This window comes from Dendrobium catenatum, unplaced genomic scaffold, assembly GCF_001605985.2.
Source record: "Dendrobium catenatum unplaced genomic scaffold, ASM160598v2 fragScaff_scaffold_1342, whole genome shotgun sequence".
Lineage (NCBI taxonomy): Eukaryota > Viridiplantae > Streptophyta > Magnoliopsida > Asparagales > Orchidaceae > Dendrobium > Dendrobium catenatum.
The window spans coordinates 728252-753234 of record NW_021319804.1 but is presented as its reverse complement, the minus strand read 5'-3'; the positions used below and the strand labels follow the sequence as shown (position 1 = coordinate 753234).

General features: G+C 36.5%; 1 protein-coding gene across 3 annotated transcripts in view; it reads left to right on the top strand.

The window, feature by feature from the left end:
• Positions 1-256: 256 nt before the first annotated feature.
• LOC110100702 (protein MICRORCHIDIA 6) overlaps positions 257-24983 on the top strand; it is a 37398-nt gene continuing 12671 nt past the window's right edge. For 2 of the 3 annotated variants that reach the window (XM_020828322.2, XM_020828320.2), the window contains exons 1-14: positions 257-411; positions 647-700; positions 4132-4326; positions 4466-4540; positions 4645-4679; positions 4872-4947; positions 5071-5160; positions 5238-5313; positions 6614-6710; positions 6855-6989; positions 10603-10701; positions 11015-11116; positions 11197-11343; positions 22223-22318. In XM_020828322.2, coding sequence (XP_020683981.1) covers positions 694-700; positions 4132-4326; positions 4466-4540; positions 4645-4679; positions 4872-4947; positions 5071-5160; positions 5238-5313; positions 6614-6710; positions 6855-6989; positions 10603-10701; positions 11015-11116; positions 11197-11343; positions 22223-22318 — 1230 coding nt within the window. In that variant the 5' untranslated portion in view covers positions 257-411; positions 647-693. The remainder of the gene's footprint in view (positions 412-646; positions 701-4131; positions 4327-4465; positions 4541-4644; positions 4680-4871; positions 4948-5070; positions 5161-5237; positions 5314-6613; positions 6711-6854; positions 6990-10602; positions 10702-11014; positions 11117-11196; positions 11344-22222; positions 22319-24983) is intronic. The other variant, XM_020828321.2, reaches the window with a different exon arrangement.

Below are 24983 nucleotides of genomic sequence, written 5' to 3'. Positions count from 1 at the left end.
ATGTTTTAAATTTTAAGAAACGGGGTTAAGAAATTCCGGTTTCTCAAAAAATCGTAATTTTGTATTCCGATTTTTTTTAAAATTATTCTTAAAATAGAAACCGGAGAATTAAATTCTAATTTCTATTAAAACTGAAGTTCCTTATTTGCTTATTTTTAAATTTTTTTGTTAAAATATTTTTTAGACTAATTTAAATTTAAAACATACTCTTTCTTGTAAAATGGCCACCGAAATATTTTGATAATTTTCTCTATCTCTGTTCCGCGCCGCGCCCCAATTTCCACTTCCGCAAAAAGCGACGGAAGTGGAGTGGCCACCGATTTCCGTTCACGGGCTTATAACTCTTCTTTGTCTCCCATTACTTATGATCAAAGCAAAGCGTTAGACGCTTAGTTGCAGAGATTAACCGAGGTAAAGTTTCCCTCCTTCCTCTATACATTTCCTATCTTGCTGTTGCTTTTATCTGATGTGAACTACTCATTCAGTGTTCATTCTATTGATTGTGATTGGAAAATCTGTTTTAGAGAAATGATGATTTAATTTTTATTTTCTTAATGTGAAGTTGAAATACTATTTTTATTTGAGGTTTGAGAAAACTATTTGTTTTGTTGGATGTTTATTGGGTTTTTTTTTTGTGTCGTTGCAGGTGATAGGAGTTGATCGGAAACCCTACATTTGGGGGTTTTAGAGTGCATGGAGGGTATGCATTTATATTTTATGATTTTTTGTTTTTGTTTTGATTTGACAAGGTTTTCATTGGATGTGTTGAATGTAATGCAGCAAGTGAAAGCAAGCATTCATGGACGAACACTGATGCGCGCTATGCAATAATGCAAAGCAAGAGGGCATAATACCTTTTGTGTATTTAAGAACTCTGTTTGATGAAGAAGATTAGGTTTTATACGGGGTTTATGTTTTTGTGTTTAATATGTGGACTTAGAAATGATTGATAAAACCGTTATAAAGCAATGAGGTGTATTCAGATCAATATAACCTTTTAGTTTTGTTGTAGGGTTTTGGGTTTAGCTTAGAATGTGAATTTATGATCTGGTGTTGATGGTGGTGTTTAATGAGATGCCAAGGTGTAGGGAACAATACTAGGTCCTAGTGCTTCTTAGTTTGACCAATATATATACTAAAGTATTTGGAATTGTTTTAAGGTTTTGATTGTTGATTGATTGGGCTTGGAGGATGCTTCTGTAGTGGAAAAAAGATATTTTAGGAGCATAGAGCAAGTATAAAATATAAAGGCAACTACTTAACTGATTAAAAATAGACAAACAACTTTTAGCCATTAAACAATAAGTAAATGAAGTGCACTTCTCCATCAAAATATTTCATTTATCAATACAAAATTATAAGGTATTTCAACGGTTCAACCCATATTTATAGGTATTATACGGCTCGTGGGTAACCATTATTGGAGGAAAAAGTGAAGGGAAAGAAGGGAGAGAAAAGGGGGTTATTTATCATTTTTGAGAAAGAGTTTCAACCATAAATTTCCAGTGCTTCATTCACATCAAATCATATTATGGCTCACCATGGAAGTTTTTGGTGGAAATAAAAATCTAAAAATCAATCCATGAGCTTATTAAGATATGCTTAGATTCTAGCAATTTGGGCATCCATGTTTAGATTCTAAGCTTGTTTGGCCGAACCAAGTAAAGTTGGGCATTTATTCATTCCTTCCAAGTTGGTGGTTATTCACTACCAGCTTCATCATCTAACTGAGAAGGATTTATATCTTGCAATTTGTAAAGTCTAACTGGTGAGAAATGCTACGATCATCATACTATCACTGTAAGGAAAATCATGAACATGATGGAAGTCTTTGATAAATGCCTGAGTTCATAACAATTGTTTCTTTCATTCGTAATGCACCCATCATGGTATTTAGTCAAGGAATGCATTGTGTTCTTGTTGAAAGGACTGTGTCTAGGTAAATGGCTACATGAATCTTTGGTTGGGGAACAAAGAGTGAGTATGATGCATATGGCTAGATTGTTATGATTTGAGACATTGTTAGCCATCTTTGAAATACAAAATAGCATGAAAGTAGTGCTTTTCAAAAGCCGAGCTTGTTACGACCCAACTCGAAAGCTCGACCTAACGAGGCGGGAACTAAAGTCGGACGGTAGGATCAAATCATTTCAATTTATAAGCAATGTAACATACAATTTACTCCATTCAACCGAAGAGCCACTAATTTTTTTTCTAATACTTAACATTTGTTAAATTATAAAATTACATGTTTTCATTATTTCTCCGTCTTCTATAGACATATTCTTCTCTTTCTGCCATTTCTAAATCCTTGGCGAATTATCTAAAAATATTTATTTAATAGAATGAGTTTACAGAGTAAACTCAGTGGATAATTGCTAAAACAATTAACATGCATAACGTACAATACATATAACTTTTGATATATGTTCATTCATTTAACATTTGAAATACATTTCATTTCTTTAGTTCATTTGATTCTATTCATTCCTTCATACATCATTTTCACTTCATACACTCATTCCTTTATATGTATACTATATCATTTTCATTTATAGCATTTACTTTCACATGTATTCCTTTTCCCATTTATTTTGTACAGAAACACCATCTAAATGTACCAAAGGTCTAACCATTTCCATTTTCTTTTCCTTTTTCATTACCTTTTCCCTTTTTTTACTTGCACGGGTACATTGATTCCCCAGTCAGTACTATACGGAGGTGAACTCCTATACCTTTTGCATGCATATCCTTTTCTTTTTGTCTTTCATTCATTTATTTAATATGTCAATCTCATTTATATCCTTCATTCATTTATTCTTTTATTTATAATATAGATCTCATTTATACTTTTAAATATAGATCATATCATTTGTTTTTCTTTTTGGTATTTGAGTTCATTTAATGCCAACATTCATCATTATACAAGCTTTTGTGTCATCTTGCATAGTAACATGAAAAATAAATAAAATAAAAGTTCAATAATAAAATGACTATACATGATGGTAATTTACCCACTTTGATCTTTCTTCTTCCAATAGTCTTCTTGCACTGAAAGCCTTCAACGCGAATTTTTCTTTCTTTCTTTCTTTGTAAATCTTTCTTCCTCCACCATAAAATGATTTCTTTAATTAGCATTTGAGAATATAAATTGATATAAACCACTCAAATAATATTTTACTTTATTCACTTTTGGAAGAAAAGAATTTTCCCGAATATTTTCCTCTTTCTCAAAAACTTCTCTTTTCCGCTTTCCAATCTTCCTTCATGTTCAATTTAATATTTCTACTAATCAGACTAAAAATAGGAAACAAATTTATATAAAAAAATAAAACAAACATTCTTCCTTCGCTTTCTTTCAAATCGTTCCTCTCTTTCACCGTTGTTTCTCCGAAATCTCCGCTTATATAACAATAAGAATGAAAAGGAGTTGTTTAATCTTACCCTCCAAGTCGATCGATTGCTAAAAAATGGTGAAACGAATCTTCCCCAAACCTTTTCGCGTGAGTTCGGCCGTTCGCCCGTGCCTGTTTCGCGAACTTCTCCTGTTCTGTTTGTGAGACCCACGCCCCTCTGTTAATAACTAGGGCCGATTCTTACAGAGCTTGCAAAAGTTTTGTGACTCTGGACAATGTAAATTTTGGAGTATCCAACAAATGTTTTCAGGAGTGATTTATAGTTTTACTATAGAGAAAATGGTCAAAATAGTTGCTTTACTTTTTATGAAGGATCAAAATGGTCACAAATTATATTAAAAGACCATTTTAGTCCATCGAGTATTTAAAAAAAAATTAAAATAGCCCCATGGTGAAACTATTTTGTTTTTTTTTTTAAAGAAGTTGAGCGACCAATGATCCTTTAATATACTTTTGATCTCTCATAAATATTCAAGAGACCATTTTGATCATTTTCTCATTTCCTATATTTTTTTGTCGCAATGATATCATTCATGCTGCTAATACTCTGTTATTTATTAATGATCACATTACTTCTACTTGTCGATTAAAATTTTTTTTTTTGCTCGTGTTCTGTTAGATTTATGTTGAAAATTTTATCATCTATGTAAATCCGTACTGAGTTTACTTCTCATGAACTTGGTCATTGACTTGACTTGTTCTGTTATCTCAACAGATTTGAATGCATCAGGGTTTTTGGAGATTGGAAGTATAAATGGATTACGAAATAGTTCCTTACCTGAAATGAGGAATTCTTCTCTCAATCCATCATTCCAGTGGTCCACCTCACATAAAGTTCTGCCACCCTGCAGACAGTTCTGGAAGGCTGGAGATTATTCTGCTGTTGATGCTACCCAACCAACCTCGAAGAGTAAGGAAGTACAGTTATTCCAAAAAACATATATTTGATCAGTTGATTAAACTCTTGCTGAATATGCTTCAGATAAAACCATTAAATGCGGATCTGCATATTTATAGGAAATTTAATGATTTGCTTTATTTGACCTCAGCTTATCAAAATCGCATGCGTGTCCATCCCAAATTTCTTCATTCAAATGCTACTTCACACAAGTGGGCTTTTAGCGGTATGCCTCATAGCTTTTTTCAAATGAATTTGTTCATTATTTGTACTCTTGATTTATATTAAAGTCACATGGAATTTATTGTGATATTCGTTTCACAATTGCAGCCATAGCCGAGCTTCTTGACAATGCAGTTGATGAGGTATTCATTTATATTCCTATTTTTGTTTGTTTTGTTTCGTTAGAGTGAGGGAGGGGTTGTGTTAGTTTGATGATCTGTATTTCCAATTTCTTGTCTGTTTTTTTTAATTGCATTCATGAATCATGTGGATACCATGATTGACAATTTCGAAAACAGAACTGATGTCCATAAGGAATGCATAACTTGGAATAGGCATGCAATGGAGCAACTTCAGTTATTATAGATAAAATAGCAAATTTTGGGGGCAGTCACGCTCTGTTGATTCAAGGTATTCATTTTACTAGAGTCCCCAACTGTGATGATTCAGATCTTTGGGTACCGTTGGCTAAAGGCTTTATAATCACGAACTGACTTTATTGATGATAATCTTCTTGTTGAACTGTGGAAATAGATGATGGAGGTGGAATGGATCCGGAGTCTATACGGCACTGTATGAGTTTTGGATTTTCAAATAAACAATCAAATTCTTCGATTGGACAATGTATGGGCATTCCACTTATCATCATGCATTTTCTCTGGTTTATTCATTGCTCTTTCAATAAATGTACTTGTGATCAGATGGAAATGGTTTTAAAACCAGCACTATGCGGTTAGGGCCAGATGTACTTGTTTTTAGTCGTGGCTGTAAAGAAAGGTAATATCATTATTATTCTGTTTTTTGTTTGCTTCTTTATTGACTATGCTATCAATTTTGGAGCTCCAAAATAGTTGCTTTCTTGTTCTTGAAGATCATAGCTGCATGCTGAATACCAACTGCATTAACTTGCAATCTTGCTAAGTGAATCCTTTTTTTGAGTAAGCTTCGTCTTATGCACATCACTAAAAGCAAGGCTTGTGAGTATGCTCTATTTGTAGTTTCCCTGTTAGCCTATCCATTTATCTCTTTTTGTATTACACACTCGTATTTCCAAAAAAGAAAAAAAGATTTACAAGTTTCACACCTATCTTAAGGCTTCTACACCGTACTTGAAATTATCAGTCTGCAGGTGAGTTTGCTGACAGTGCAACTTCATGCAATTTTGAGGCCTGGTCAATGATTTCCCATCAATTTTTAATTAGACAGTACTGATATGCTTTAGATGATTATATTTGGTTTTTTTTTTACCATGGAATGGCGTATAATAATGAAGCTAAAATATCTTTACAATTAATCAATTAAGGGGCTATTTGGTTTGGTTCAAAGTGAGCGTAAAGTATTTCAAATGCAAGGTTTTAAAAAGTTTGTTATTTGGTTTGATGAAAAATGAATATATAGTAAACTTTTAGCTAATTCTAAATTCACTTTGTAGTTTATTTTGATGAATTCAAAATTTGCCTATTTTTGGTTGAATTCCAAAATACATCTCAAGCTAACTCCGTTCTCATAGCAAGCTGGCTCCCATTGTCCGCCACCAGTCGTAGCTGTCGGTTGCTCGCCGCCCTTTGCCTCCTCCGATTCCATGTCAACCTCGTCACCCACTTGTTGTCAGTGGCCACCTACCACTACTCGATGCTGGTTGTCGCCCTTTGCCATTAATGCCGCCCATCATTGCTGTTGACCACTACCATTGTTGAGCGTTACATTGTATTCATTTTTCTTGAAAGAAAATTACAAAATTCACCTATATTTGTTTTATATTTATCCAAACAACTCTAAGCATTTCAAATATATTGCATTTCACATTGTATTCTTGTTCACTCTACATTCTTTTTTCAACAAATCAAGCGGCCCCTTAGCTAAATGGAAATTTTTAGTCTTAGAATAATGAGGCAAGTCCCATCTTGAATCAGACATGCGTTTTTGGCATGTAACATATAGCTTTGTCTGTATGTTGCTTTACTTGGGTCCTTTGTAACACTGATAGTCTAGAATGATTGTTTCCATCATTATTTTCATTCCAAATCCACTCTGTTGGAATTGTAACCATGAATCATCTCTGACTTGTGTTCATTAGGTCATTAACTCAAAGTGTTGGGATTCTTTCATATACTTTTCTAAGGCAAACAGGCTGTGATGATGTTCTAGTGCCAATGGTAAAGATTTCCATAAGAGTAATTTCATTCAGCATCTCTTTGTTCCCTTGATATTACTATACTTTTTATGTTCACTCACTTCTTTTGACAGTCAATTGCTATTAGGTCGGATCACTTTTCCTCAAGTATAATTATATTTTCATTGATTTCCATTGGTGGTAGGTGGACTACAACTTCAATCCTTTGACTCGAGGATTTGTAAGGATGATCCGCCATAGTGATAAACATTTTCGTGATAACTTGTCTGCTCTTTTAAGATGGTCCCCATTCTCTAAAGAAGAGGAGTTGCTAAATCAGGTAAGCTATAGCTAAGAATTGAAGTTGCATCAATTGTTCATGAAAAATCATGTGAAATAACTTGTTTTCTTCGAAATTAAGATTATTTAATAATCTTTTATTCAGTGTGATGGCTTCTATAAGGTAAAAGTATTTGTTAAAAAAAAAACCTTACATGCAGTTATGTACGAGGCATACCAAGTCTATACCATATCGTACTTGCGCATGACCACCACTTCAAATTGAATGCTTGTGCACGACCGTCCATATTTCTCCCTCATGCTCCCTCTCTCCCTCTCAATATCTTCAATACCTCTCACTCTTACACTTGTTTTTCTATTTCGTGTGACCTCATCTCACCATGTTACCACCATTGCCACTGCTGGCACAAGCTCGCCCAAGCTACTGTTGAACGCTGTCATTGTCGCTGCCATCCTCACTGCCGCTGTTGTTGTCGTCACTGTTGCACTAATTTCCTTTTTCCTCTCTCTATCTTCTCTCACCCTCTATTTCTCTTTTTCTCTCCATTTATCTCATGCTCCCTTTCTCTCTCCATTTCTCCCTCCCTTTCTTATTCTCTCTCTAATTCTCCATCTCACTTCCTCTCTCTATCTCTCTTTCCCCTCTCTTTCACTATCGTTCCCCTTCATTTTTTCTCACTATCATTAGGTTTCCCTTTTACTCTCTCTCTATTTCTCTCTATTTTTCTCTATTTTTCTCTCCAACTCTTCCTTTCTCACTTTTCATCTTCTCCCCCACTATCTTTCTCCCTTTCCTCTCTCTCTATTAACTTCTCTCTCACTCTCTTCTTTTAACGCTAACTCTCCCAATGTCTTCTTGAGTGTATCATTACGATTCATTCTCAAATGATCTCTTGTGTGCAAGGCGTAACACATGTTCTCTAACTAGTAGTTTTGTTGCCAAATGGTATCACAAGTAAACAATTATAACCAGGACCTTCTGATTGGGTGATTTTGTCAAAATGACACAATTGAGGTACGATCGTGTGTAGAGCCCTCAAGTTCTCCCATGGTTAAATTTTTTTGAATAATGAATTATAGGGTGCACTTAATATAAAACTCTATTAATTAGTGCTAACTTAAATTTGTTCCATTAGACAAACATCTAACCTAGGTGTATGGGCTCCCCTAAATGACGCAACTCATGGTTCCAAATATGAACCCTTTGGCAAGGGGTGAACTATTTCCTCTGACTAATCATAGTATGGATCATGATAACGCCGATTGATGGAATTATGAGATATGGATCGGGTCTGTCATCATTCCCCCAGCATCCACTTTAAGTATAGAATGATAAAATTTTAAATCATAAAATCAAAATTGCTGTTACTATATGTGCGGCATTTAGTGTCTATTTAATGACTAACCTTCATTAAAAGTTCTCTATCATCATTAGGAGGGATAATTATATATAGAAGCTTGTGCCTATGAGAAATTTGAAACCCGATCATAAAATATTCGTAAAATAAGGGCAAAACATTTAGGTATGTTTTATCTTTAATTTAATCAACTATTTAAAAGTTTGACCTTAATCACAACCTAAACTCTCCCAACAAGGGCAAAATATTTAGTATTTAATTATTACTTTTGGTCTTGAGATCAAATTAGGACATTTACTAATAGTTGAGGGACTAAATTGGGTCAGTCATCATGAAAGTGTGAGACTAAATTCAATGTTTACTAATATTCGGGGACTATTTTGGGGCATTTACATTTCAAATATATTATGCTAATGTTGGGCATTAATCATCAATATACCCACCAATATATTTAATGTAGGGCATTAATCATCATTATACCCAACCTTATAACCCCGAGCAAAGGATGTCACCAAATGCAAACATTGGCATATTGTTGGCATCGTATGCACTCCACTACTCAATGCCCACGTACCTATATTATGGGTAGATCTCTTCTTTACTTCCATTTATTTCATCAATTGGTTACCGTCTTTCATGATTATCTTGCACAAATCTCGACCCAACTATTCATGCCTAAAAAGTTTTAGGTGTCAGTGCTTTCCTTTCCTCAAACCTTACTCCACAAACAAAGTACCCCCAAGATTCTTCCCATTTGTGTTCATATGCCATGCTCAATCTTAAAAGGCTTATTGTTTCTTTAAATTTCTGTCGGGCAAGATATACGGTACTGTCAATACTGTTTTCAACGAGAACATATTCCCGTATGAAACTCTATAATCCACTCAGTCGGTGCATTGCAAACAATCATCTCCACCACATTTAACACTCGTATCTCTCTCGAATAGCGCCTTTATGCATTCTTTAGTTCACCCAACTACAACTCCTCATCAAGTCCAGCTTCCACATATATCTGTTCGTTCGACCCCTCCACCTACAACTCAAATTTTCCTCAATACGGGAGTTCCAACACCATCACCCCTTGCTAGTATACCTACCACTATAATCCCAAGCAACCCAATGCGAACCTATTAAAAAATGGGGGATGGCCGCCTGAAGCACATCTTCAGTCTCCCATTCCATCACTAATATTGATCCCACCTACTACACCACAACCATCATAGATTCAGAATGGTGACAAGCTATATTTCAATGCTCTTCTCCAACAAGAGACATGGACGCTTGTATTACCATCTTAGAATTAGAACCTTATTGGTTGCAAATGGACATAAGACACAAGTATAATTTAGATGGCACCTTTGCGCAATAGAAAGCCTGCCTTTTCATTTAATGTTATCTACAAGAATATGGACTAGATTATACGGAAACCTTCAAACATGTTGCCAAAGTGTTGACGATCTGTATTTCTCCATAAGGCTATCTACAACTATAAAAAATCGCCTCGGTAATGTTTCACCACACTCGTTACTCACCTTTAACAACTTGGATTCACATTCAGCACGAAAAACTTGTTGCTCCTCTACAAGATGTAGGCAATCACCATATATATCTCCATTGCCCTATTTTGCTTGCCCAGACATTAGTTATTTTGTAATCATCTCTGCCAACAAATGCATAAATCTCTCTCATTCACTACCAACTACTCAAGAGACTATTCCACTACCTGAAAGGCACCCTTCATTACGGCTTGCTAATCTACAAAGGTAACCTTTGGCTCACAACCTACGCAGACTCGGATTGGGTCCTTGACAAAAAATCAACAATCATATATTGTGCCTTCATTGGCTGGACAATCCTCTTATAATCTGTTAAGAAACAAACAACAATCGGTTTCACTGCTTACGCGACAAGTTGAAGCGTCTTAGTCCAGGCCATCAATTTGTGGCTAATGGCATTAATAACCGTACTCATCCTACAGTTTTAACACCACTCGTACTTTCATATTCTAGCCCTCCGCATATAACCGTAGAAGCAAATCACAACCACCAAGTATAAAACAATATTGCTGTCACTACAGTGTTACACTCCACTCGATAGTCTTCTTACGGATGAGGCTGTGCTGCAGCTATCACCATTGTTTTAAAATATGAATGAACACTTTACAGCTACTCTGTTGTATCTCGTTTTACCTTTATTGTGAAAGCCTTCACTGCATACCATTCAATAATATCCAGATATTCATCTGAAGTTATTGACAATCCTTTGAATTTGATTTTATTTGAACCTCTGGAACAGTTCAACCATATTAAAGGTTGCGGGACAAGAATTATTGTTTTCAATCTTTGGCAAAACGATAATGGAGATCCTGAGCTTGATTTTGACACAAATGAGAAGGTAAGATAACTTTGCTTCGTTTCTTGTGTGGTTGATTTTACACGCATTTCATATTTATGGTTCATATGGACATGATCGCTGTTTACCTATTACAAACTGCTCTAGGCCTGTCCTCATTGAACACTGTTCATCTACAAATATTGAGCATTGTATAAATTAATTAATTTTAAATTTGTCCGTTATTTCAGTTCTTAATGCCATTTAGTTGGAGTTCTCTGCTCAATGCATAATTTAATTTTAATGCTATAGTTTATGAATCATGGTTATCTACTTACTATAGAGTGATTTTCTTCCAAACATTTACTGTTTTCAGGATATTTTAATAAGCGGAACACCTAAAGCGAGGCATAATTCTAGGTTTGCTAAAGATTTGAATGAAGGGCATATTGGAAATCGTTTTCATTATTCTCTACGGGTCAGCTCTTTTTGTGCTAGTGGAACTTTAATTTGTATTTGATGATGATATTGCTGATTCCATTATTTGCATTTTTACAGGCATATGCTTCCATCCTGTATTTGCGTTTACCTGAAAATTTTAAGATTTTCTTGCGAGGCCATCTTGTTGACCCCCACTATATAGCTGAAGATCTCCTGTATAAACAATGCATCAAATATAAGCCACAAGTTGCAGGCACAATAGAGGTTTGTTAAAAATAATATCTTTCTCATATTTGTACTGAGAAGTGTTCGTAAATAGCAAAATTTAATTCAAATCTAAAGGGTAAAGACGAGAAAATAGAAAAGAAGATCAACGTGCAAAATACACAAAAAAATTTATATGGATGGCTACGTAATGCTGTCGCAATTGCAGGTTTCATTATGATTTTATTTTGATTAATTGCAATCATAATTTCTCTTGTAGTATATTAGATATAAAAAGCGTACCCGTTGAAAAAATGTTAATGAAATAATCCACAAATAAGGTTGATTTGCATTTAAGTTTTAGCAGTGCATTTTCTTTTTAGGGAAAAATATAGGCTTCATAATTTAACATTATGTATGTTTAAGAATTCTAACATCATATACAATTATTCAGATCAGCTTCAGCTTGATACCAGTTGCAGTTTGTTCTCTTATAACAAAAAATTTCATTCTTTTATATGAAATTTTCTTTGTTCAAGTAATTAGCTTGATTGGGAAGATACAATTAAAGCTACAAGGAGAATAACCGATAATCTTGCTATGAAGTCAAAACTGTGTGCTTTGTTTTGAATTGTTTTCGTATATCATGCCAATGCCTGCTGCCAACGAGCAAATTCTTAGGGGTGTGAGCAGGATTGCAACTTTGCAGCTGCGTATACCCAAAAAGCTATTTTTTTCGGCTAGAGAAAAAGGCAGAGATGTGGCGATGCGCGAATGTTCCACTTATCATTAAAATAAGCCCTTCTTGGTTCCTCAGTTTACTTGACTGACAAATTTGATTCTCATTATTTGAGAAGTAATAATTTGTTTGCTCAAAATATGAAAGGAATCTTAAATAGTCCCGCTTTACAGTCCTTATTTGGGGGTGTAGGTGTGGGAGCACTTGGATATCTTGATTCTTGAACTTATGGTGGGTATGCTGATTGGTATACCATGGGTGGGTCCTTCTCAATCCTTTCATGCTGGGGAATTGTTCTCTAATGCTTTGACGCCCACAGCAGATAAATTGCCAAACTCATAGTGTTGTTCCTATGAGAATTTATTTTTAAAGAAGGCGACTCCTCGGTCTAATTAGTTTTTGGAAATTTTGTTGGATGACTTCAGTTTTTTAAAGCTACGGAGGACCATAGTTAGGACGAAAATATAACTTCCCAAACAAATAGACATAATTGCACTGATGAAATAAATGAATTGGACGTTGTCTTCATATTTAGGAAATAAAATATTACTACAAGAGTAGTCTGATATGAACCCATTGTTTTCTTATACATATAAAGATACATCCAAGCCTACTATGACGTCCATACGGATATGCATCCATCCATCTTTACATTCATGTATATATATATGTGCATCTATCTAATCATCCTTCTGTATTTCCAGGCTGTATCTATCCATACCTGCATACATTTATTCATAATTTAAACAATCTATCCATCCATTCATTCATCTGTGTAAATGCATACCTGCATCCATCTGTCCATCAAGTCATCCATCCTCCCATATAAATTCATACATGCAACCATGTACATTACGTGCATTTGAATATCTATTTTCCTTTCATCCACCATCACCCTTTCCCTCATGTGCATTCATATTTTCAACCATCTATCCACACATATCACATATGCCATACATAGATGGTTAAATGATTCAGGAAAACTTAGAGTTAGGGCTAAATGAAAGCAATATGATGCTTAGTAGCTTTTATGAAAAAAAAAAAAAGGATTCAGAGATATCGATTCACTAATTAATTCAATGACTTTCTTTACATATAAACAAGCAGCACTAAAGTTTAAAACCAATTGGTGATGATGTTCAAAATAATTTGAGAATTTCATCAATCAATTTGAAATATATAAAATTAGTGAATAAATTAATTTTTGCAATTTGTATTTTTGATGTGTCATTTTTTATCAAAATTAAGAGCACTGAAAAATTAATGACAGTAAATCAACAAATTAGGACAAGGAAAGAAAATATATAAGGAAAAAAAACTGTTTTTTTGGCAGTGACATTTCAATGATCTTCTTGATTTTATTGGGTCGATCTTAACACCTCTGTGGCATATGAAGAATTTTCTTGAGGAAAATCCAAAAATTGGGAGCAAGAGAGAAGAGATCTGGAGGGCCCTAAGAGTTTTGTGAGGAAGAGAGCAATGAATGGTATAGAGGGCTTTTTTCCTTTTTTTTTAAGGCATGCAAACAAATCAAGAGAGGCGGACCCGACTTTGGAGAGGACTTCACGCAGTGTGAGAATTGTTGACCTCATTTTTGAATGAAATTAACATAATCCCGATGAGCTTAGGTTTAGTTATTTATATTTCTTCCTTACTATATGAACTTCACTATAGGACATTCATGGGTGGATTCTTAAAAATCCTTGGTATATTATATAAGTGTTTGTCTATGTTTATGATAAGGAGGACTTTTAGTTTGTAATCCTAACGTAATTTTATTGGTTGCACCATCATAAGGCCCTTGTTATGCTAGATTAATCCTAGTTTGCCCTAAGTGGTATCGAGGATCCTTAGGAGTCTACCCTAGACCCCATAAGTCCATTAAAAGCCACTTTAACCCTTTATAAACCCATTTGTGAGGTTGAAATATTTGGAGAGGGAAAATGCTTAATGTTATTATACAAAACTATCTCTATTTATAAATCTATACAAGATAACTTAATAAAGAAACAAATAATTATAGAATAATTCATAATTGTCCTAATATAATCCTTCCTAAATCAGCCACCCAAATATAGAAGGAGATTGGCATGATCCAGGTGAGCCTCTCATGGATCCTCATGTTGGGCATATAATCAAGAGCCTAGGGATGACTAGGATGGTTTTTGACACTCCCCCTCAAGCTGAGGAGTACAGATCTATCATTCCCAGCTTAGTAATCAGTCCCATAAAGTTAGAGCTATATTAAGCAGGGTAGCTATGAATGTTGTTTTGGTTATAGATATGATAACTACAATAAGGGATGGCCGAAAATGAAGGCATGACAGTAGAGAAAAAAATGTTTTAAGGGTTACAACAACTTCCAGACAACAACAAAAAAAACATGTCTCAGGCGGCTCAACAATTGGCACACATATCTCCCCCCGTCGGATCGAGACAGCCTTCGACCCAATACAAATCAATCATCCAACTCCACATGAATAGACTCCTGTTCGATTGACCCCATACATGAACACACAAGGCCCATGATCACTCTAGTTTGATATGAGGAAGGAGTGCAGGTCTCGTACTTTTGCTTGTCATGACCCTAGACCTGCATGAGAGGAAACTCTTGGCTCTTTCCATATGCATGCATGAGGTTCGCTCGGCTCATCTCGGTTCCGCCCTTGGTGCACGCAAGAGGAGCCCTCCCACTCGATCTCTCCTCGATCTTGGATGCACGAAGGAAGTAGGACCAATATTCTTTAGAATTCTTGCAAGGAAGACTGGTGGTGGGAAATAATATTCATCAAAATTTTGACAATGAAGGCTGATGGTGAGAACCCGTATTTTTTAAAATTCCGGCAATGAAGGCTAATGGTGGGAACCCGGAGAACCAACAAATGCCAGCTCTTTCAGGATAGGATAAAGTGCTTCTAATCTCTCTATAGCCTTCACTTGAGTAGAGGGGACAAGAAAAGTAGCCTGCATCAACAAATCAAGTGCACAAGGAGGGACAATACGCTCTCCTTTTCTAACATCACCATTTATCAAAATATGATGAGATTTAGGCCTTGTCAAAATACTCTCAATCAATTGCAAAGCCAAACCCCTCGTCTGCGGATTGCCACTTTACCACTGGATCCACCACCCGAGCTTTTCGGCAAGTTTAGAAGTGTTTCAGTAGATGAATTCCTCAAACGATCAAGAAAACTAGTGACATTCTGTTAAGGAGGTGCAGGACACAACCCAGCTTACCCCACGTGGGCCAGCCCTTGTTTACAGGAGGCAGTTCAAATCTTCTTCCAATGGCTTTACCGCTTAAGCCACGGGGCTTTTCTGCCTAAGCCATGGGGCCCACGACCTTAATTTGGGTTGCCGCCCAAGGTGGGGTCCATTAGGGGATTTAAAAATTAAAATAAAGATATTTTTGGCAAGGAGAGAGGGGCTGCTAGGGCTTAGGAGGTTTATAAATAGGGAAGAGAGGGGAAGGGGTAGGTATGCCTAAGTATTGTGTTCTCTTGTAGTTTCTTGGGAGTTTTGGGCTCTAGACCTAGTGTCTAGATATTGGGAGAGAACGATCATCGAATAAAGGATCATTTGTATATTTTCTTATTCTTGCTTTGCTTTGAGTTGCTTAATAAAATCTATTGATTTTTGGGTTGTTGCATCATTATTCTTGTTTCTTCTTGCTGTTTTTACCAAATTCTTGTTAGGTTTGCTTGCGAACTCAAGTATATCCGTTAGGATTACTTGCGAACTCAAATATTTCCTATCATGTTCCTTTTCTTTGGTGTCACGTTAGATGGAGCGGCTACAGACTTCTTTTTTTACCTTTGTTGGAGCTTCAGTAGTCTCATTGACGTTTGGGCTAGGCTTCAACGTAGGAGACTGCTTGGAGTTCTTGGAATAAGAACCAACATGTTTGCCACGACTCTTATTAGTCCTTAAGCCCCTTGTTCCTGATACCTTTGATATCTCCTTCGTCTTAGGTTTTGCGATGCTGCTTTACTTGTCCCCATCTCGCTCCTTCTGATCTGAATCCAAATCATGGTCCCTCTCCGCCCTCCTAGCCACTTCTACCTTGGTGGCGGCTGCTGCTGCCTTGGAGTTGAAGCTACACTACCGTCAAGCAATTAGGGAACCCAATGATTGATTCTTCTTCGATAGTGAATTGTTGAGATATGAATCCATCTTTAACTTAGTAACCATCTTTGTAAGCATCGATAAGGCCTCCTTTGGTGTCGCATCCGTTTTCGCACTAGCAGGCTTCGACAACATCACAATCATTTTTTTATAAATCATTTGCAATAAATGGACAGCGCATGTTGATTCTGACTAGTTCTTATAAAAGAAGATGATGACGTTGTTGCATAGAGGTAGCAGATCACGGAAGAACTCCACCCTGGAGTATTTAGCTCCCCTCCACTTCAGCCTAGCACGCACGATCTCCATATCCACGCGTCTCCTAATCATGCTTCGGTATCTCGTGTTTTTGTAATCCTCGAGCCATCTCAAGAAAATGAATTCGTACTGGCTCGATCGAATGATCTCGAAGAAGGTAGCTAATGGTTGCGATTCAGCGTCAATCTATGATGCACTGACACTTCTCCTTAAAGAGGCGGGCAGTGTCCGACACGTATCCGACACGACACATGTCCGACACTTCTTTGACCGTGTTAGACACGCAAAAACATGTTTAGTTAAAAAATATTAAATACAAATTAGACACACGTGTTCAACAAGTTTTTCTTAAACATTTTATGGCTTAAAAACTAATTTCTTGTATTTCAAATATTTATTTATTTAAAATATAAAAACTAAATTTCTTATTTCCTATTCATAATACCAAATCAATCATCCACACTCAATACCCCATTTAACAAATATTTTCATTTTAATTTCTCTGTGGCCGGTCACAACTTTGGTTTAAAAACAATGTTCGATGTCATCTTAATAGCGACATCGTTACAACATCGATATTTTAAAACCATCTCAACATTAAAGTCTGACATTGTATTGACATTAATGCTCGATTAAGCATAATTTTTACACCCACAACTTGACAAGTCATCTTTGTCCGACACTGTCTTAACATCGACGACCAACGCCCTCTTAACATCGATGACAGATGCCCTCTTGACATGGACGCCTGATATCGTATAACATCAATGTACAACTCTCAACAACATTGTCATCTCCTCTTTCGATACTTGATAGACGACATCGACTCCTGACTCTCGACAGCCTAATATTAATCATTTTAAGTACAAATTCTAGTTAAATGATTTATTATTTCTAAATTATTTTTAATAGTATATTTATTCAATTTTTATACACTAATTTTAAAATGTAAAAATTATAATACCGTTTCTAACCCTTGCATGTGTCCTATATTTTCAATAATTAGTGTGCCCCGTGTCATATCATGTCATATCCATGTTGTTGTGTCCGTATCCGTGTATCATAGGCGACAATGATGTGGTTGGCGTTGGCGGTGACGGGTGAGACGACATTCGTCTTCGCCTCCTTGGCTACACCACTATTACTGGAAATCACTTTATGTAGCCTTTGCTGACGGCGCCTCGATAGGCTAACCGAGCTCTGCACATCGCTATTCTCCTTCTCGCCATCTACCGACTCCCCAGATTCCCCCCAAAAGCAGAGGTGCGGGCTCAGCCGTTTCTGAACCTTTTGATGGAGTATGCGTGCTCTTGTTGTAAGAAGCTTCACGAGTTGGCCATGTTAACATATCATGGCCATCAGGCATTAGCTTTCGTTGTTTTCTCTGGCTCTGTTCCTTCTCCACCTCTACCCGTCTTCACTTCATTAGCCTTTGTATTCGTTGAGTTCGACTCCCTGCTATGATACCATGTTAAATTCAAAGAATTGGAGAGGGGAAAAAAATTTAATTTTATTATACAAAACTATCTATATTTTTAGATCCATACAGGTAGGGGTGTCAATTTTTGACCCGACCCAATAACCCTGACCCGAACCCGGATCCGACCTGTTTAACAAACGGGTCGGGTTCGGGTTACAGTTTTTGACCCATTTGAAAAAACGGGTCGGGTCCGGGTCAACTCGCTAACCCGACATTGACCCAATTTGACTCGAAATCCTTGACCCGAAATCATTTTCTGCTCTACGCCTCAACCTCGCACACCACCGCGCGTCAAAGACCCGATTTAAAGGAGCTGGGGTCAGCGTCAACGGAGTGGGGTCGCCGGAGCTGGGGTCAAAGATCGGAGCCTGGAGGTACGGATATTAAATTATATTTCTATGATCACATTAAATAAGGCTATTAAATAAGTCATGATATGACTCTTTTTCAAAAAAATTAATCAGATCTTTTACATTTAATATTTATATTTGCTTTATACTCTTGGAACTCGTGCTTATTGTTATAAAAATAAAAGTAGTAGATCACTTCTTAGCCTGACACAGTCCCTTCACGGCTTCACGTTAGCTGTCATTCATTACTTATGAGGCCATCTGCCGCATCCGAATCCAAAAAGGAAAATGACTCCGACAGTCTGTTCGCCGACCCAGCAGGTCCTTCGACCGTTAAACGACACCGCCGGAGATACAGGCTTTGGCGACTATCGGTCGCTCGACCTGCTGTCCGTAGTAGCAGGCCACCAGGCTACATCGACATTGCCTCCGTGCCTCGTCCGACGTCGCATGCCTTTTGTTTAATCAAATGGGTTTGCAGGTCGGGTCGGGTCAGGTCAACCCGATAACCCGCACGGGTCGGGTTCGGGTTGACAAACTTGACCCGTTTGTAAAATCGGGTCGGGTTAGGGTCAACCCGTTTACGGCCGGGTCAAGTCGGGTTCGACCCGAACCCGAACCGTTGACCCGAATTGACACCCCTATATACAGGGTATTTTAATGAAGAAACAAATAATTATAGAATAATGCATAATTATCCTAATATAATCCTTCTAAATCGGCCTCCCAAATATGAAGGAGAATGGCATGATCCAAGTGAGCTTCCCACGAATCGTCATGCTGGGCATGAGATCAAGAGCCAAGGGATGGCTGGGACGGTATTTGACAAAGTCAGATACAAATCCCAAAACCAAAAGAACTCTTAGGTGGGCCTTTATACCATCCATGGTCCAGTTAACTCTGAATAGACATAGAAGCCTCCTAAAGAACGTAGGACACTCTCTAGTCATCCTAGATAGGTAGTGCACTCCACAAGGTCAACCCTAAGTCAAACATTAAAAATATCCAAAATACTTAAAATGTTTTAAAACCTAGGACTTACTCTAGAGACCTATGACCTACTCTTAGACCCACTCATGGGTCAAAGAGTCATGATCAATCCCTTTGACCCTTGGTCAAAAAGGGGTTTGTCCAAAGTTAGATGCTTATCCTGAAAGTCTAATTTCAATCCTAAACACCTAATTTAAACCTGTTGACTTGGGCATTAAGCCTGAGTAGTCAAACTCTTATCAATAACACTTTTACTCATGGTTAACCCACGGTTAAGCATTTTGATTATGATCAACCCAGTTTGGTCAGGTCATTAAGAAATCCTAAATTCAAACCTAAGTACGTAAACCTAATCAAATAGTCTTCGCATTGACTCCAAATGAGCTTATCAAATTTTAAGAACATTTGGGTTCATACTCGACCCATGTCAAGTCTCCTTGAACATGTTCAACCCAAAATTTTCAAATTTCCCCAAGTGACCCACCTTGGGTTCATTTGAATCAATCCTATTCAAATAAAAACCAAATACTCTCTTGGCTAAGCATTCCTAAGGTCCTAACCTTGCTCCACTGGTGAACGAACCCACTTGGGTTAGCCCAAGTGGGTCAAATTCATGACCCGATCACACCTAAACTTATGTGAATTAAATCCATGTGCCTAAGCACACCTAAACCCAAGTGGGTCAAATTCCTTTACTTGAGCACACCTAAAATCTCAAACTAAATCCAAACTCTCTTAAGCTCAATCTAGTCCCGATTTGTTGTTTTTCTGAAGTTCCTTGGAAGGTTGGTGAGTTAGCAGGCCGGCTGACGCCATCTTAGCCGGCGTTTTAACCACGGTCAAATCACCCATGTGGTTTCACTCCTTGTAAACCATCAGCTTGAGCCTCCTTAAACTCTGGTAATGGCTTGGGATACTTGTCTCACTCCTATTGGTCAATTCTTAACAGCCTAGCCAATTGGCATTGTCGACGATCATTGGATTTCCATGTCGATCCATCTATGAATTTTCTATAAATTGACTCCCTTAGAGCTGAAATCAGCACGCGATTAGGAATCTCTCGCATTCTCCTGCGAGCGTGTGAGTGATCCTTAGCGTCTTCTACCCTCAAATCCCTCGCTATGCGTGAGAAGTCCGATCTCCGGCGAGGTTTTCATCACTTTGGTGATTTAGCGACCCATCCACCCTTAGTCAATGCTTCCTTCAACAAACTTGGTCGCTGTGCAGCCTGTGCTTAGGCGAAGCTATTGCAACAATTAATTCTCCCTCATAGCCTCTTAATCAAGTTATGTGAATCTTCATTTACTTGTAATTTCATGTTTCACACATTTTGAAGTAAAGGTGAATCCCAAAAAGGTCAAACCATTCAATTGAATGGTCTTGGTGTTTTGCTTCTTGATGCAAGCAAAAACAAAGGCTTCCTAGGAAATAGGAATTACACAAAATACTCAAAACTAAACAAAATACGACAAAACCAAACTTTATAAATAAAACATGACGCTTACAACAAAGGACGCTTACAAACGACACTTACAAACTTTTAAAATAAAGCTCATAAAGTTGCACTTCTTGATTGAGAAGAAATGTAATGATGGGGTGGATACTTGCGGGAAGAAGAATGAGATTAGAAGCCGAGACGAAGTATAGCTCGCAAGCTATAGAGAGGAGAGAGGCGTAGGACATAGCTCGCAAGCTATTCCAAAGAAACCCGCAGGTTTGATCCAAAAATTATCATCATAACTCTCACTAAAAACTCTCTAAACATCACACACACACACACACACATATATATATATATATATATATGATAAAAGATGGCAGCCAAACATCCATAACACACACTAATTAACCGAATAAATTATGGGAACTAGAGGCCAAAAGTTCTGACCAAAACAACACTTGAAAAGCCACCAAAAGGGGCAGCAAACAGCTTCCAAAAAGTCACAATTCATTCCAGAATCAGCGCCTGAAAAGGCACAGGAAATCTGGGTAAAACAGCCATGTGAAAGCAGGCAGGGAACAAACCGAAAAGGCAGCATAGGAACCGGGTAGAGGAGCCACGGGAAAGCAGCCAGGGAGCAAACCTAAAAGGCGCAAAGTGGACTGGAACCAGCAGCCAACAAAGGGAGAAGAACCATCTACGGAAACAACACCAAGGGAGGAACCGAGGAGACACAAAGAAGGGGAAGAGGAAAGGTTCCAAACTCCACATAATGAGCTTTCAAGTGCAATAACTCCTCATATTAATGAGCTAACATTAGTTCAAGCATTTATGAGCTAGAACCAAGTAGCTCTCAAGAATTTAGCTCAAAATCAAAGCATTCAAGGTCCAACCTGAGAGGCAACAAGCAGCCCAAAGACTCAAGATGTTAAGACACCCCCTCCCCCCCTTGCCTACATCACTTCTTCTAGATCCATTGGATCAAAAAACCAATTTGATCTTCTCTAATCAAAGGGGTTTTGATCGGTGATTGTTGTCTCAGGCGTAGGAGATGGCATGATCACCTTCCGTTCTATTCAATTAGAATGGACTGCGACTGCCCAAATCAAGTCGTCTAATGCTACGCAGCTATGTGTAAAGCGCATTATCACATCATTTGGGTTTACTTATATCGATTCAAATGGATTTAATTAAATTAGAAAACACTTTAAACTTTGAAATTTTTTTATAAATTTATTTTTAATCCAAATTGGGCATATGACCATCCATTAGTACATCTGTTAGTGCATGGAGTGAATGGAAATGGAAAATGAGTTAACTGTAGAATAGTTTTACTGTACAGTGAAATTAAACCCATGAATAACATTATTAAATTAATTTAGTCTAAATTATATATATATATATATATCAAAAGAATTTAAGAAAAGTATTTGTAATCATTTTTCTGAGTTGTAAAAATTAGGGTATAAAATTTGTTAGTAATTATAACTTTAACTTTTATACAATTTTGAATACTTACTATCATATTTTCACATGCTTTAATTTTCTCAATTCAGTCTGAGGAAATTGGGACTGTCATCGGATTCTTAAATGGGGCACCACACCTTGACATACATGGATTCAATATATACCATCGATGCCGTCTTATAATGGTTAGTATTCCTTGATTTAATATTATTATTAAACCTGGAAACTTTAGAATGCCCCATGATTTTTTATTTGATATATTTGTGTTTCAAAGTTATATCTGTTATTTTGTCATGTTTGCTCTTTATGGATCTTACAATAATTAGATGTAAATAGTGTGTTTATTTACTTTATATGGAGTTCTTGTTTTGATTATTGGTTTTTGGTTGGACATGAATCCTAAGTGGGACAAAGGCTTGATGTTGTTGTTGTTGTTGTTGGTTGGACAATAAACCTATGAGAATTTTTAACCATGCAAAATTTAGGACGGAATTATTGACATTATTTCCCAAAAAAAAGAATTATTGACATTGGCCTGACATTGGTTTTGTTTTGTTAGGCTATTCACTATAATGAACTCCGTGGTCTAAATGTAGGTTTTTGGTCTTTTCTTTTTAGAATTTTTATGAACTTATTTTGAAATTTTTTAAATTGCCTAACTTCATATTTAATGATATGAAAATAAATTTCTTTGCTTAAATCATATAAACTTTTACCCACTATATTTTATATAACTTCTATAAGTTTATTACTTACCATCCTCATCCTAATATCAACATTATGATACCTAATATCATCTATCTTACATATTCAAGTTTGCTACTTATCACCTCTAAGCACTATACAAGTAGATGATTGCTTGGTGTTGATACATGTCACAACAAGAAGCAATAAAGAGAGGAGAGAAAGAGGAAAAGGAAGAGAGAGGAGAGTAGTTCATCTGAGAAAAAAAGTTCTTTTTTTTTAATGTACACCCATTTTTACCTCCCCTACAGTCGACTTGCAGTGTAACTGAGAGGGTGAATCTGGAGAGACATATCTCTTAATAACACCCATCCTGAAATGCATCTATCAAGATCAAGTGAGAGGAAATAGCCTATTTAAACTATCCCAAAACATTAAGTTTTTCAAACCTTAGATTCTATTTCATATTTCATAACTGGAAGCATATTTAAAACGCATCGAATAAAATACACAACTTACTAAATTTTCGAATAATATTTACATACTCAAACGTTTGCTGTACAACTTTCTATTCTGACTTCTATGTACACTCAAAACGTATGTACACAAAAGTGCAGCCAATCTCCTGCCTAGAACCCCGTGGGCTCTTTCCCTTGTCCTGCAGTACAACTGTTGCTTATGAGCTAGAGCTTCATGAAATACATAAACATAGTATAAGAAATAAGAAACATGTTTGCAGCCAATTGAAAACAATTTGGGTTTTATATAATAAGCATGTATAAAACATCAATGTATATTTAACTTTTCACATTTCCTATTATATTTACTGTTCAATACTTTGGGCAAGTCATATGATGACTATAGGCTTTTGAACACTTTTAATTCTCTAATTCAAGGTTTGGTCCGCAATATCAACTTTTAGAGTTGGAGGGAAGCTCTCTCAATCAAGAAGGGTTCGAATTCCCAACTTTTAGAAGTGAGAGAATGTAGGGTACTTTTTGTACGGCTTCCCTAAGGCTTATCTCGTCAGGTCTTTCGCCTTTACTTATGCGGGTCTATTCCACATTTCATTTATATTTAGTTTTATCTTTCATAAAGCTTCACATTTCTACTATCATACATCTTTATATATTGTAATAAACATGTATATCTAATAAACTCATCTAACTAATACTGAAACCAAATATGCTAGTAAACCATTAACATGCTTAACATGAAAATAATTGCCACCACAATTAAATAAACATACTGCCACATTTATATAAAAATATTGCTTTTTTCTATACTACAAATTGGTATATCACCTTGCTATCAATTGGTTTTTCTATAATACCCTACCTTCTTTTCCTTCTGTAACAGCCTAAAGCATACTTTTTTGTGATTTATTATGCATTTAAATAAACTAATATAGGTTATAAAATAATCTTATAAATTTACCTCAAATGCACTTTTCCTCAGTCAACCCAAAATCTTTCCCTTACCTCTCTTTCCTCACCTCCCCTCCTTTCCTCACCTCCCCTCCTTTCCTTTCTCTTTTCCCCGCTTGAATTCAGCAACAGCCCCTCTTCCTTACCGTTTTCAACAAAAAAACAGCATACCTAATTTCAGCAAACATCCTTACATGTTTTCACTTTTCAGCAAACCTTGCAGTATAATTTCAGCAACGCAGAATTCAGTAACAGCAAACATTGATTAAGCCTCTTTTTCCTTACTGAATTCCAACATTTCAGAAATACAAATTTTAGCAAACATTACTGAATTCCACCATTTCAGCAAACATTCATTTCAACAAATACTGATTTTCTGACCTTTATTTCTGAAAGTTTTCCTCCCAGCAGCCAGCAGCAGCTCCCGCAAGCCCTCACGGATCCCCCAACTCGAACTCCAGAGGATCGAGTTGGGAAAAAGGAATGGGAACTGCTGTTTACTTAACTAAATCTTATTTTATATATATCATATAATAGTGCTCTTTCCACTCAATCTTCCAAACTTACTCTTAGCCGTGGGATTACAGCATGCCAAAAATCAACCTTTGCATGCTCTGATTAGTAGAACCGCTACAGCAGAATTAATTAAAAAAAGTGGTTGTATGCTACAGTGATATAACATTAACATTACTTATCCTTTAATTAAGAATATGTTACAGTAATTTAAACTGTTAATGAA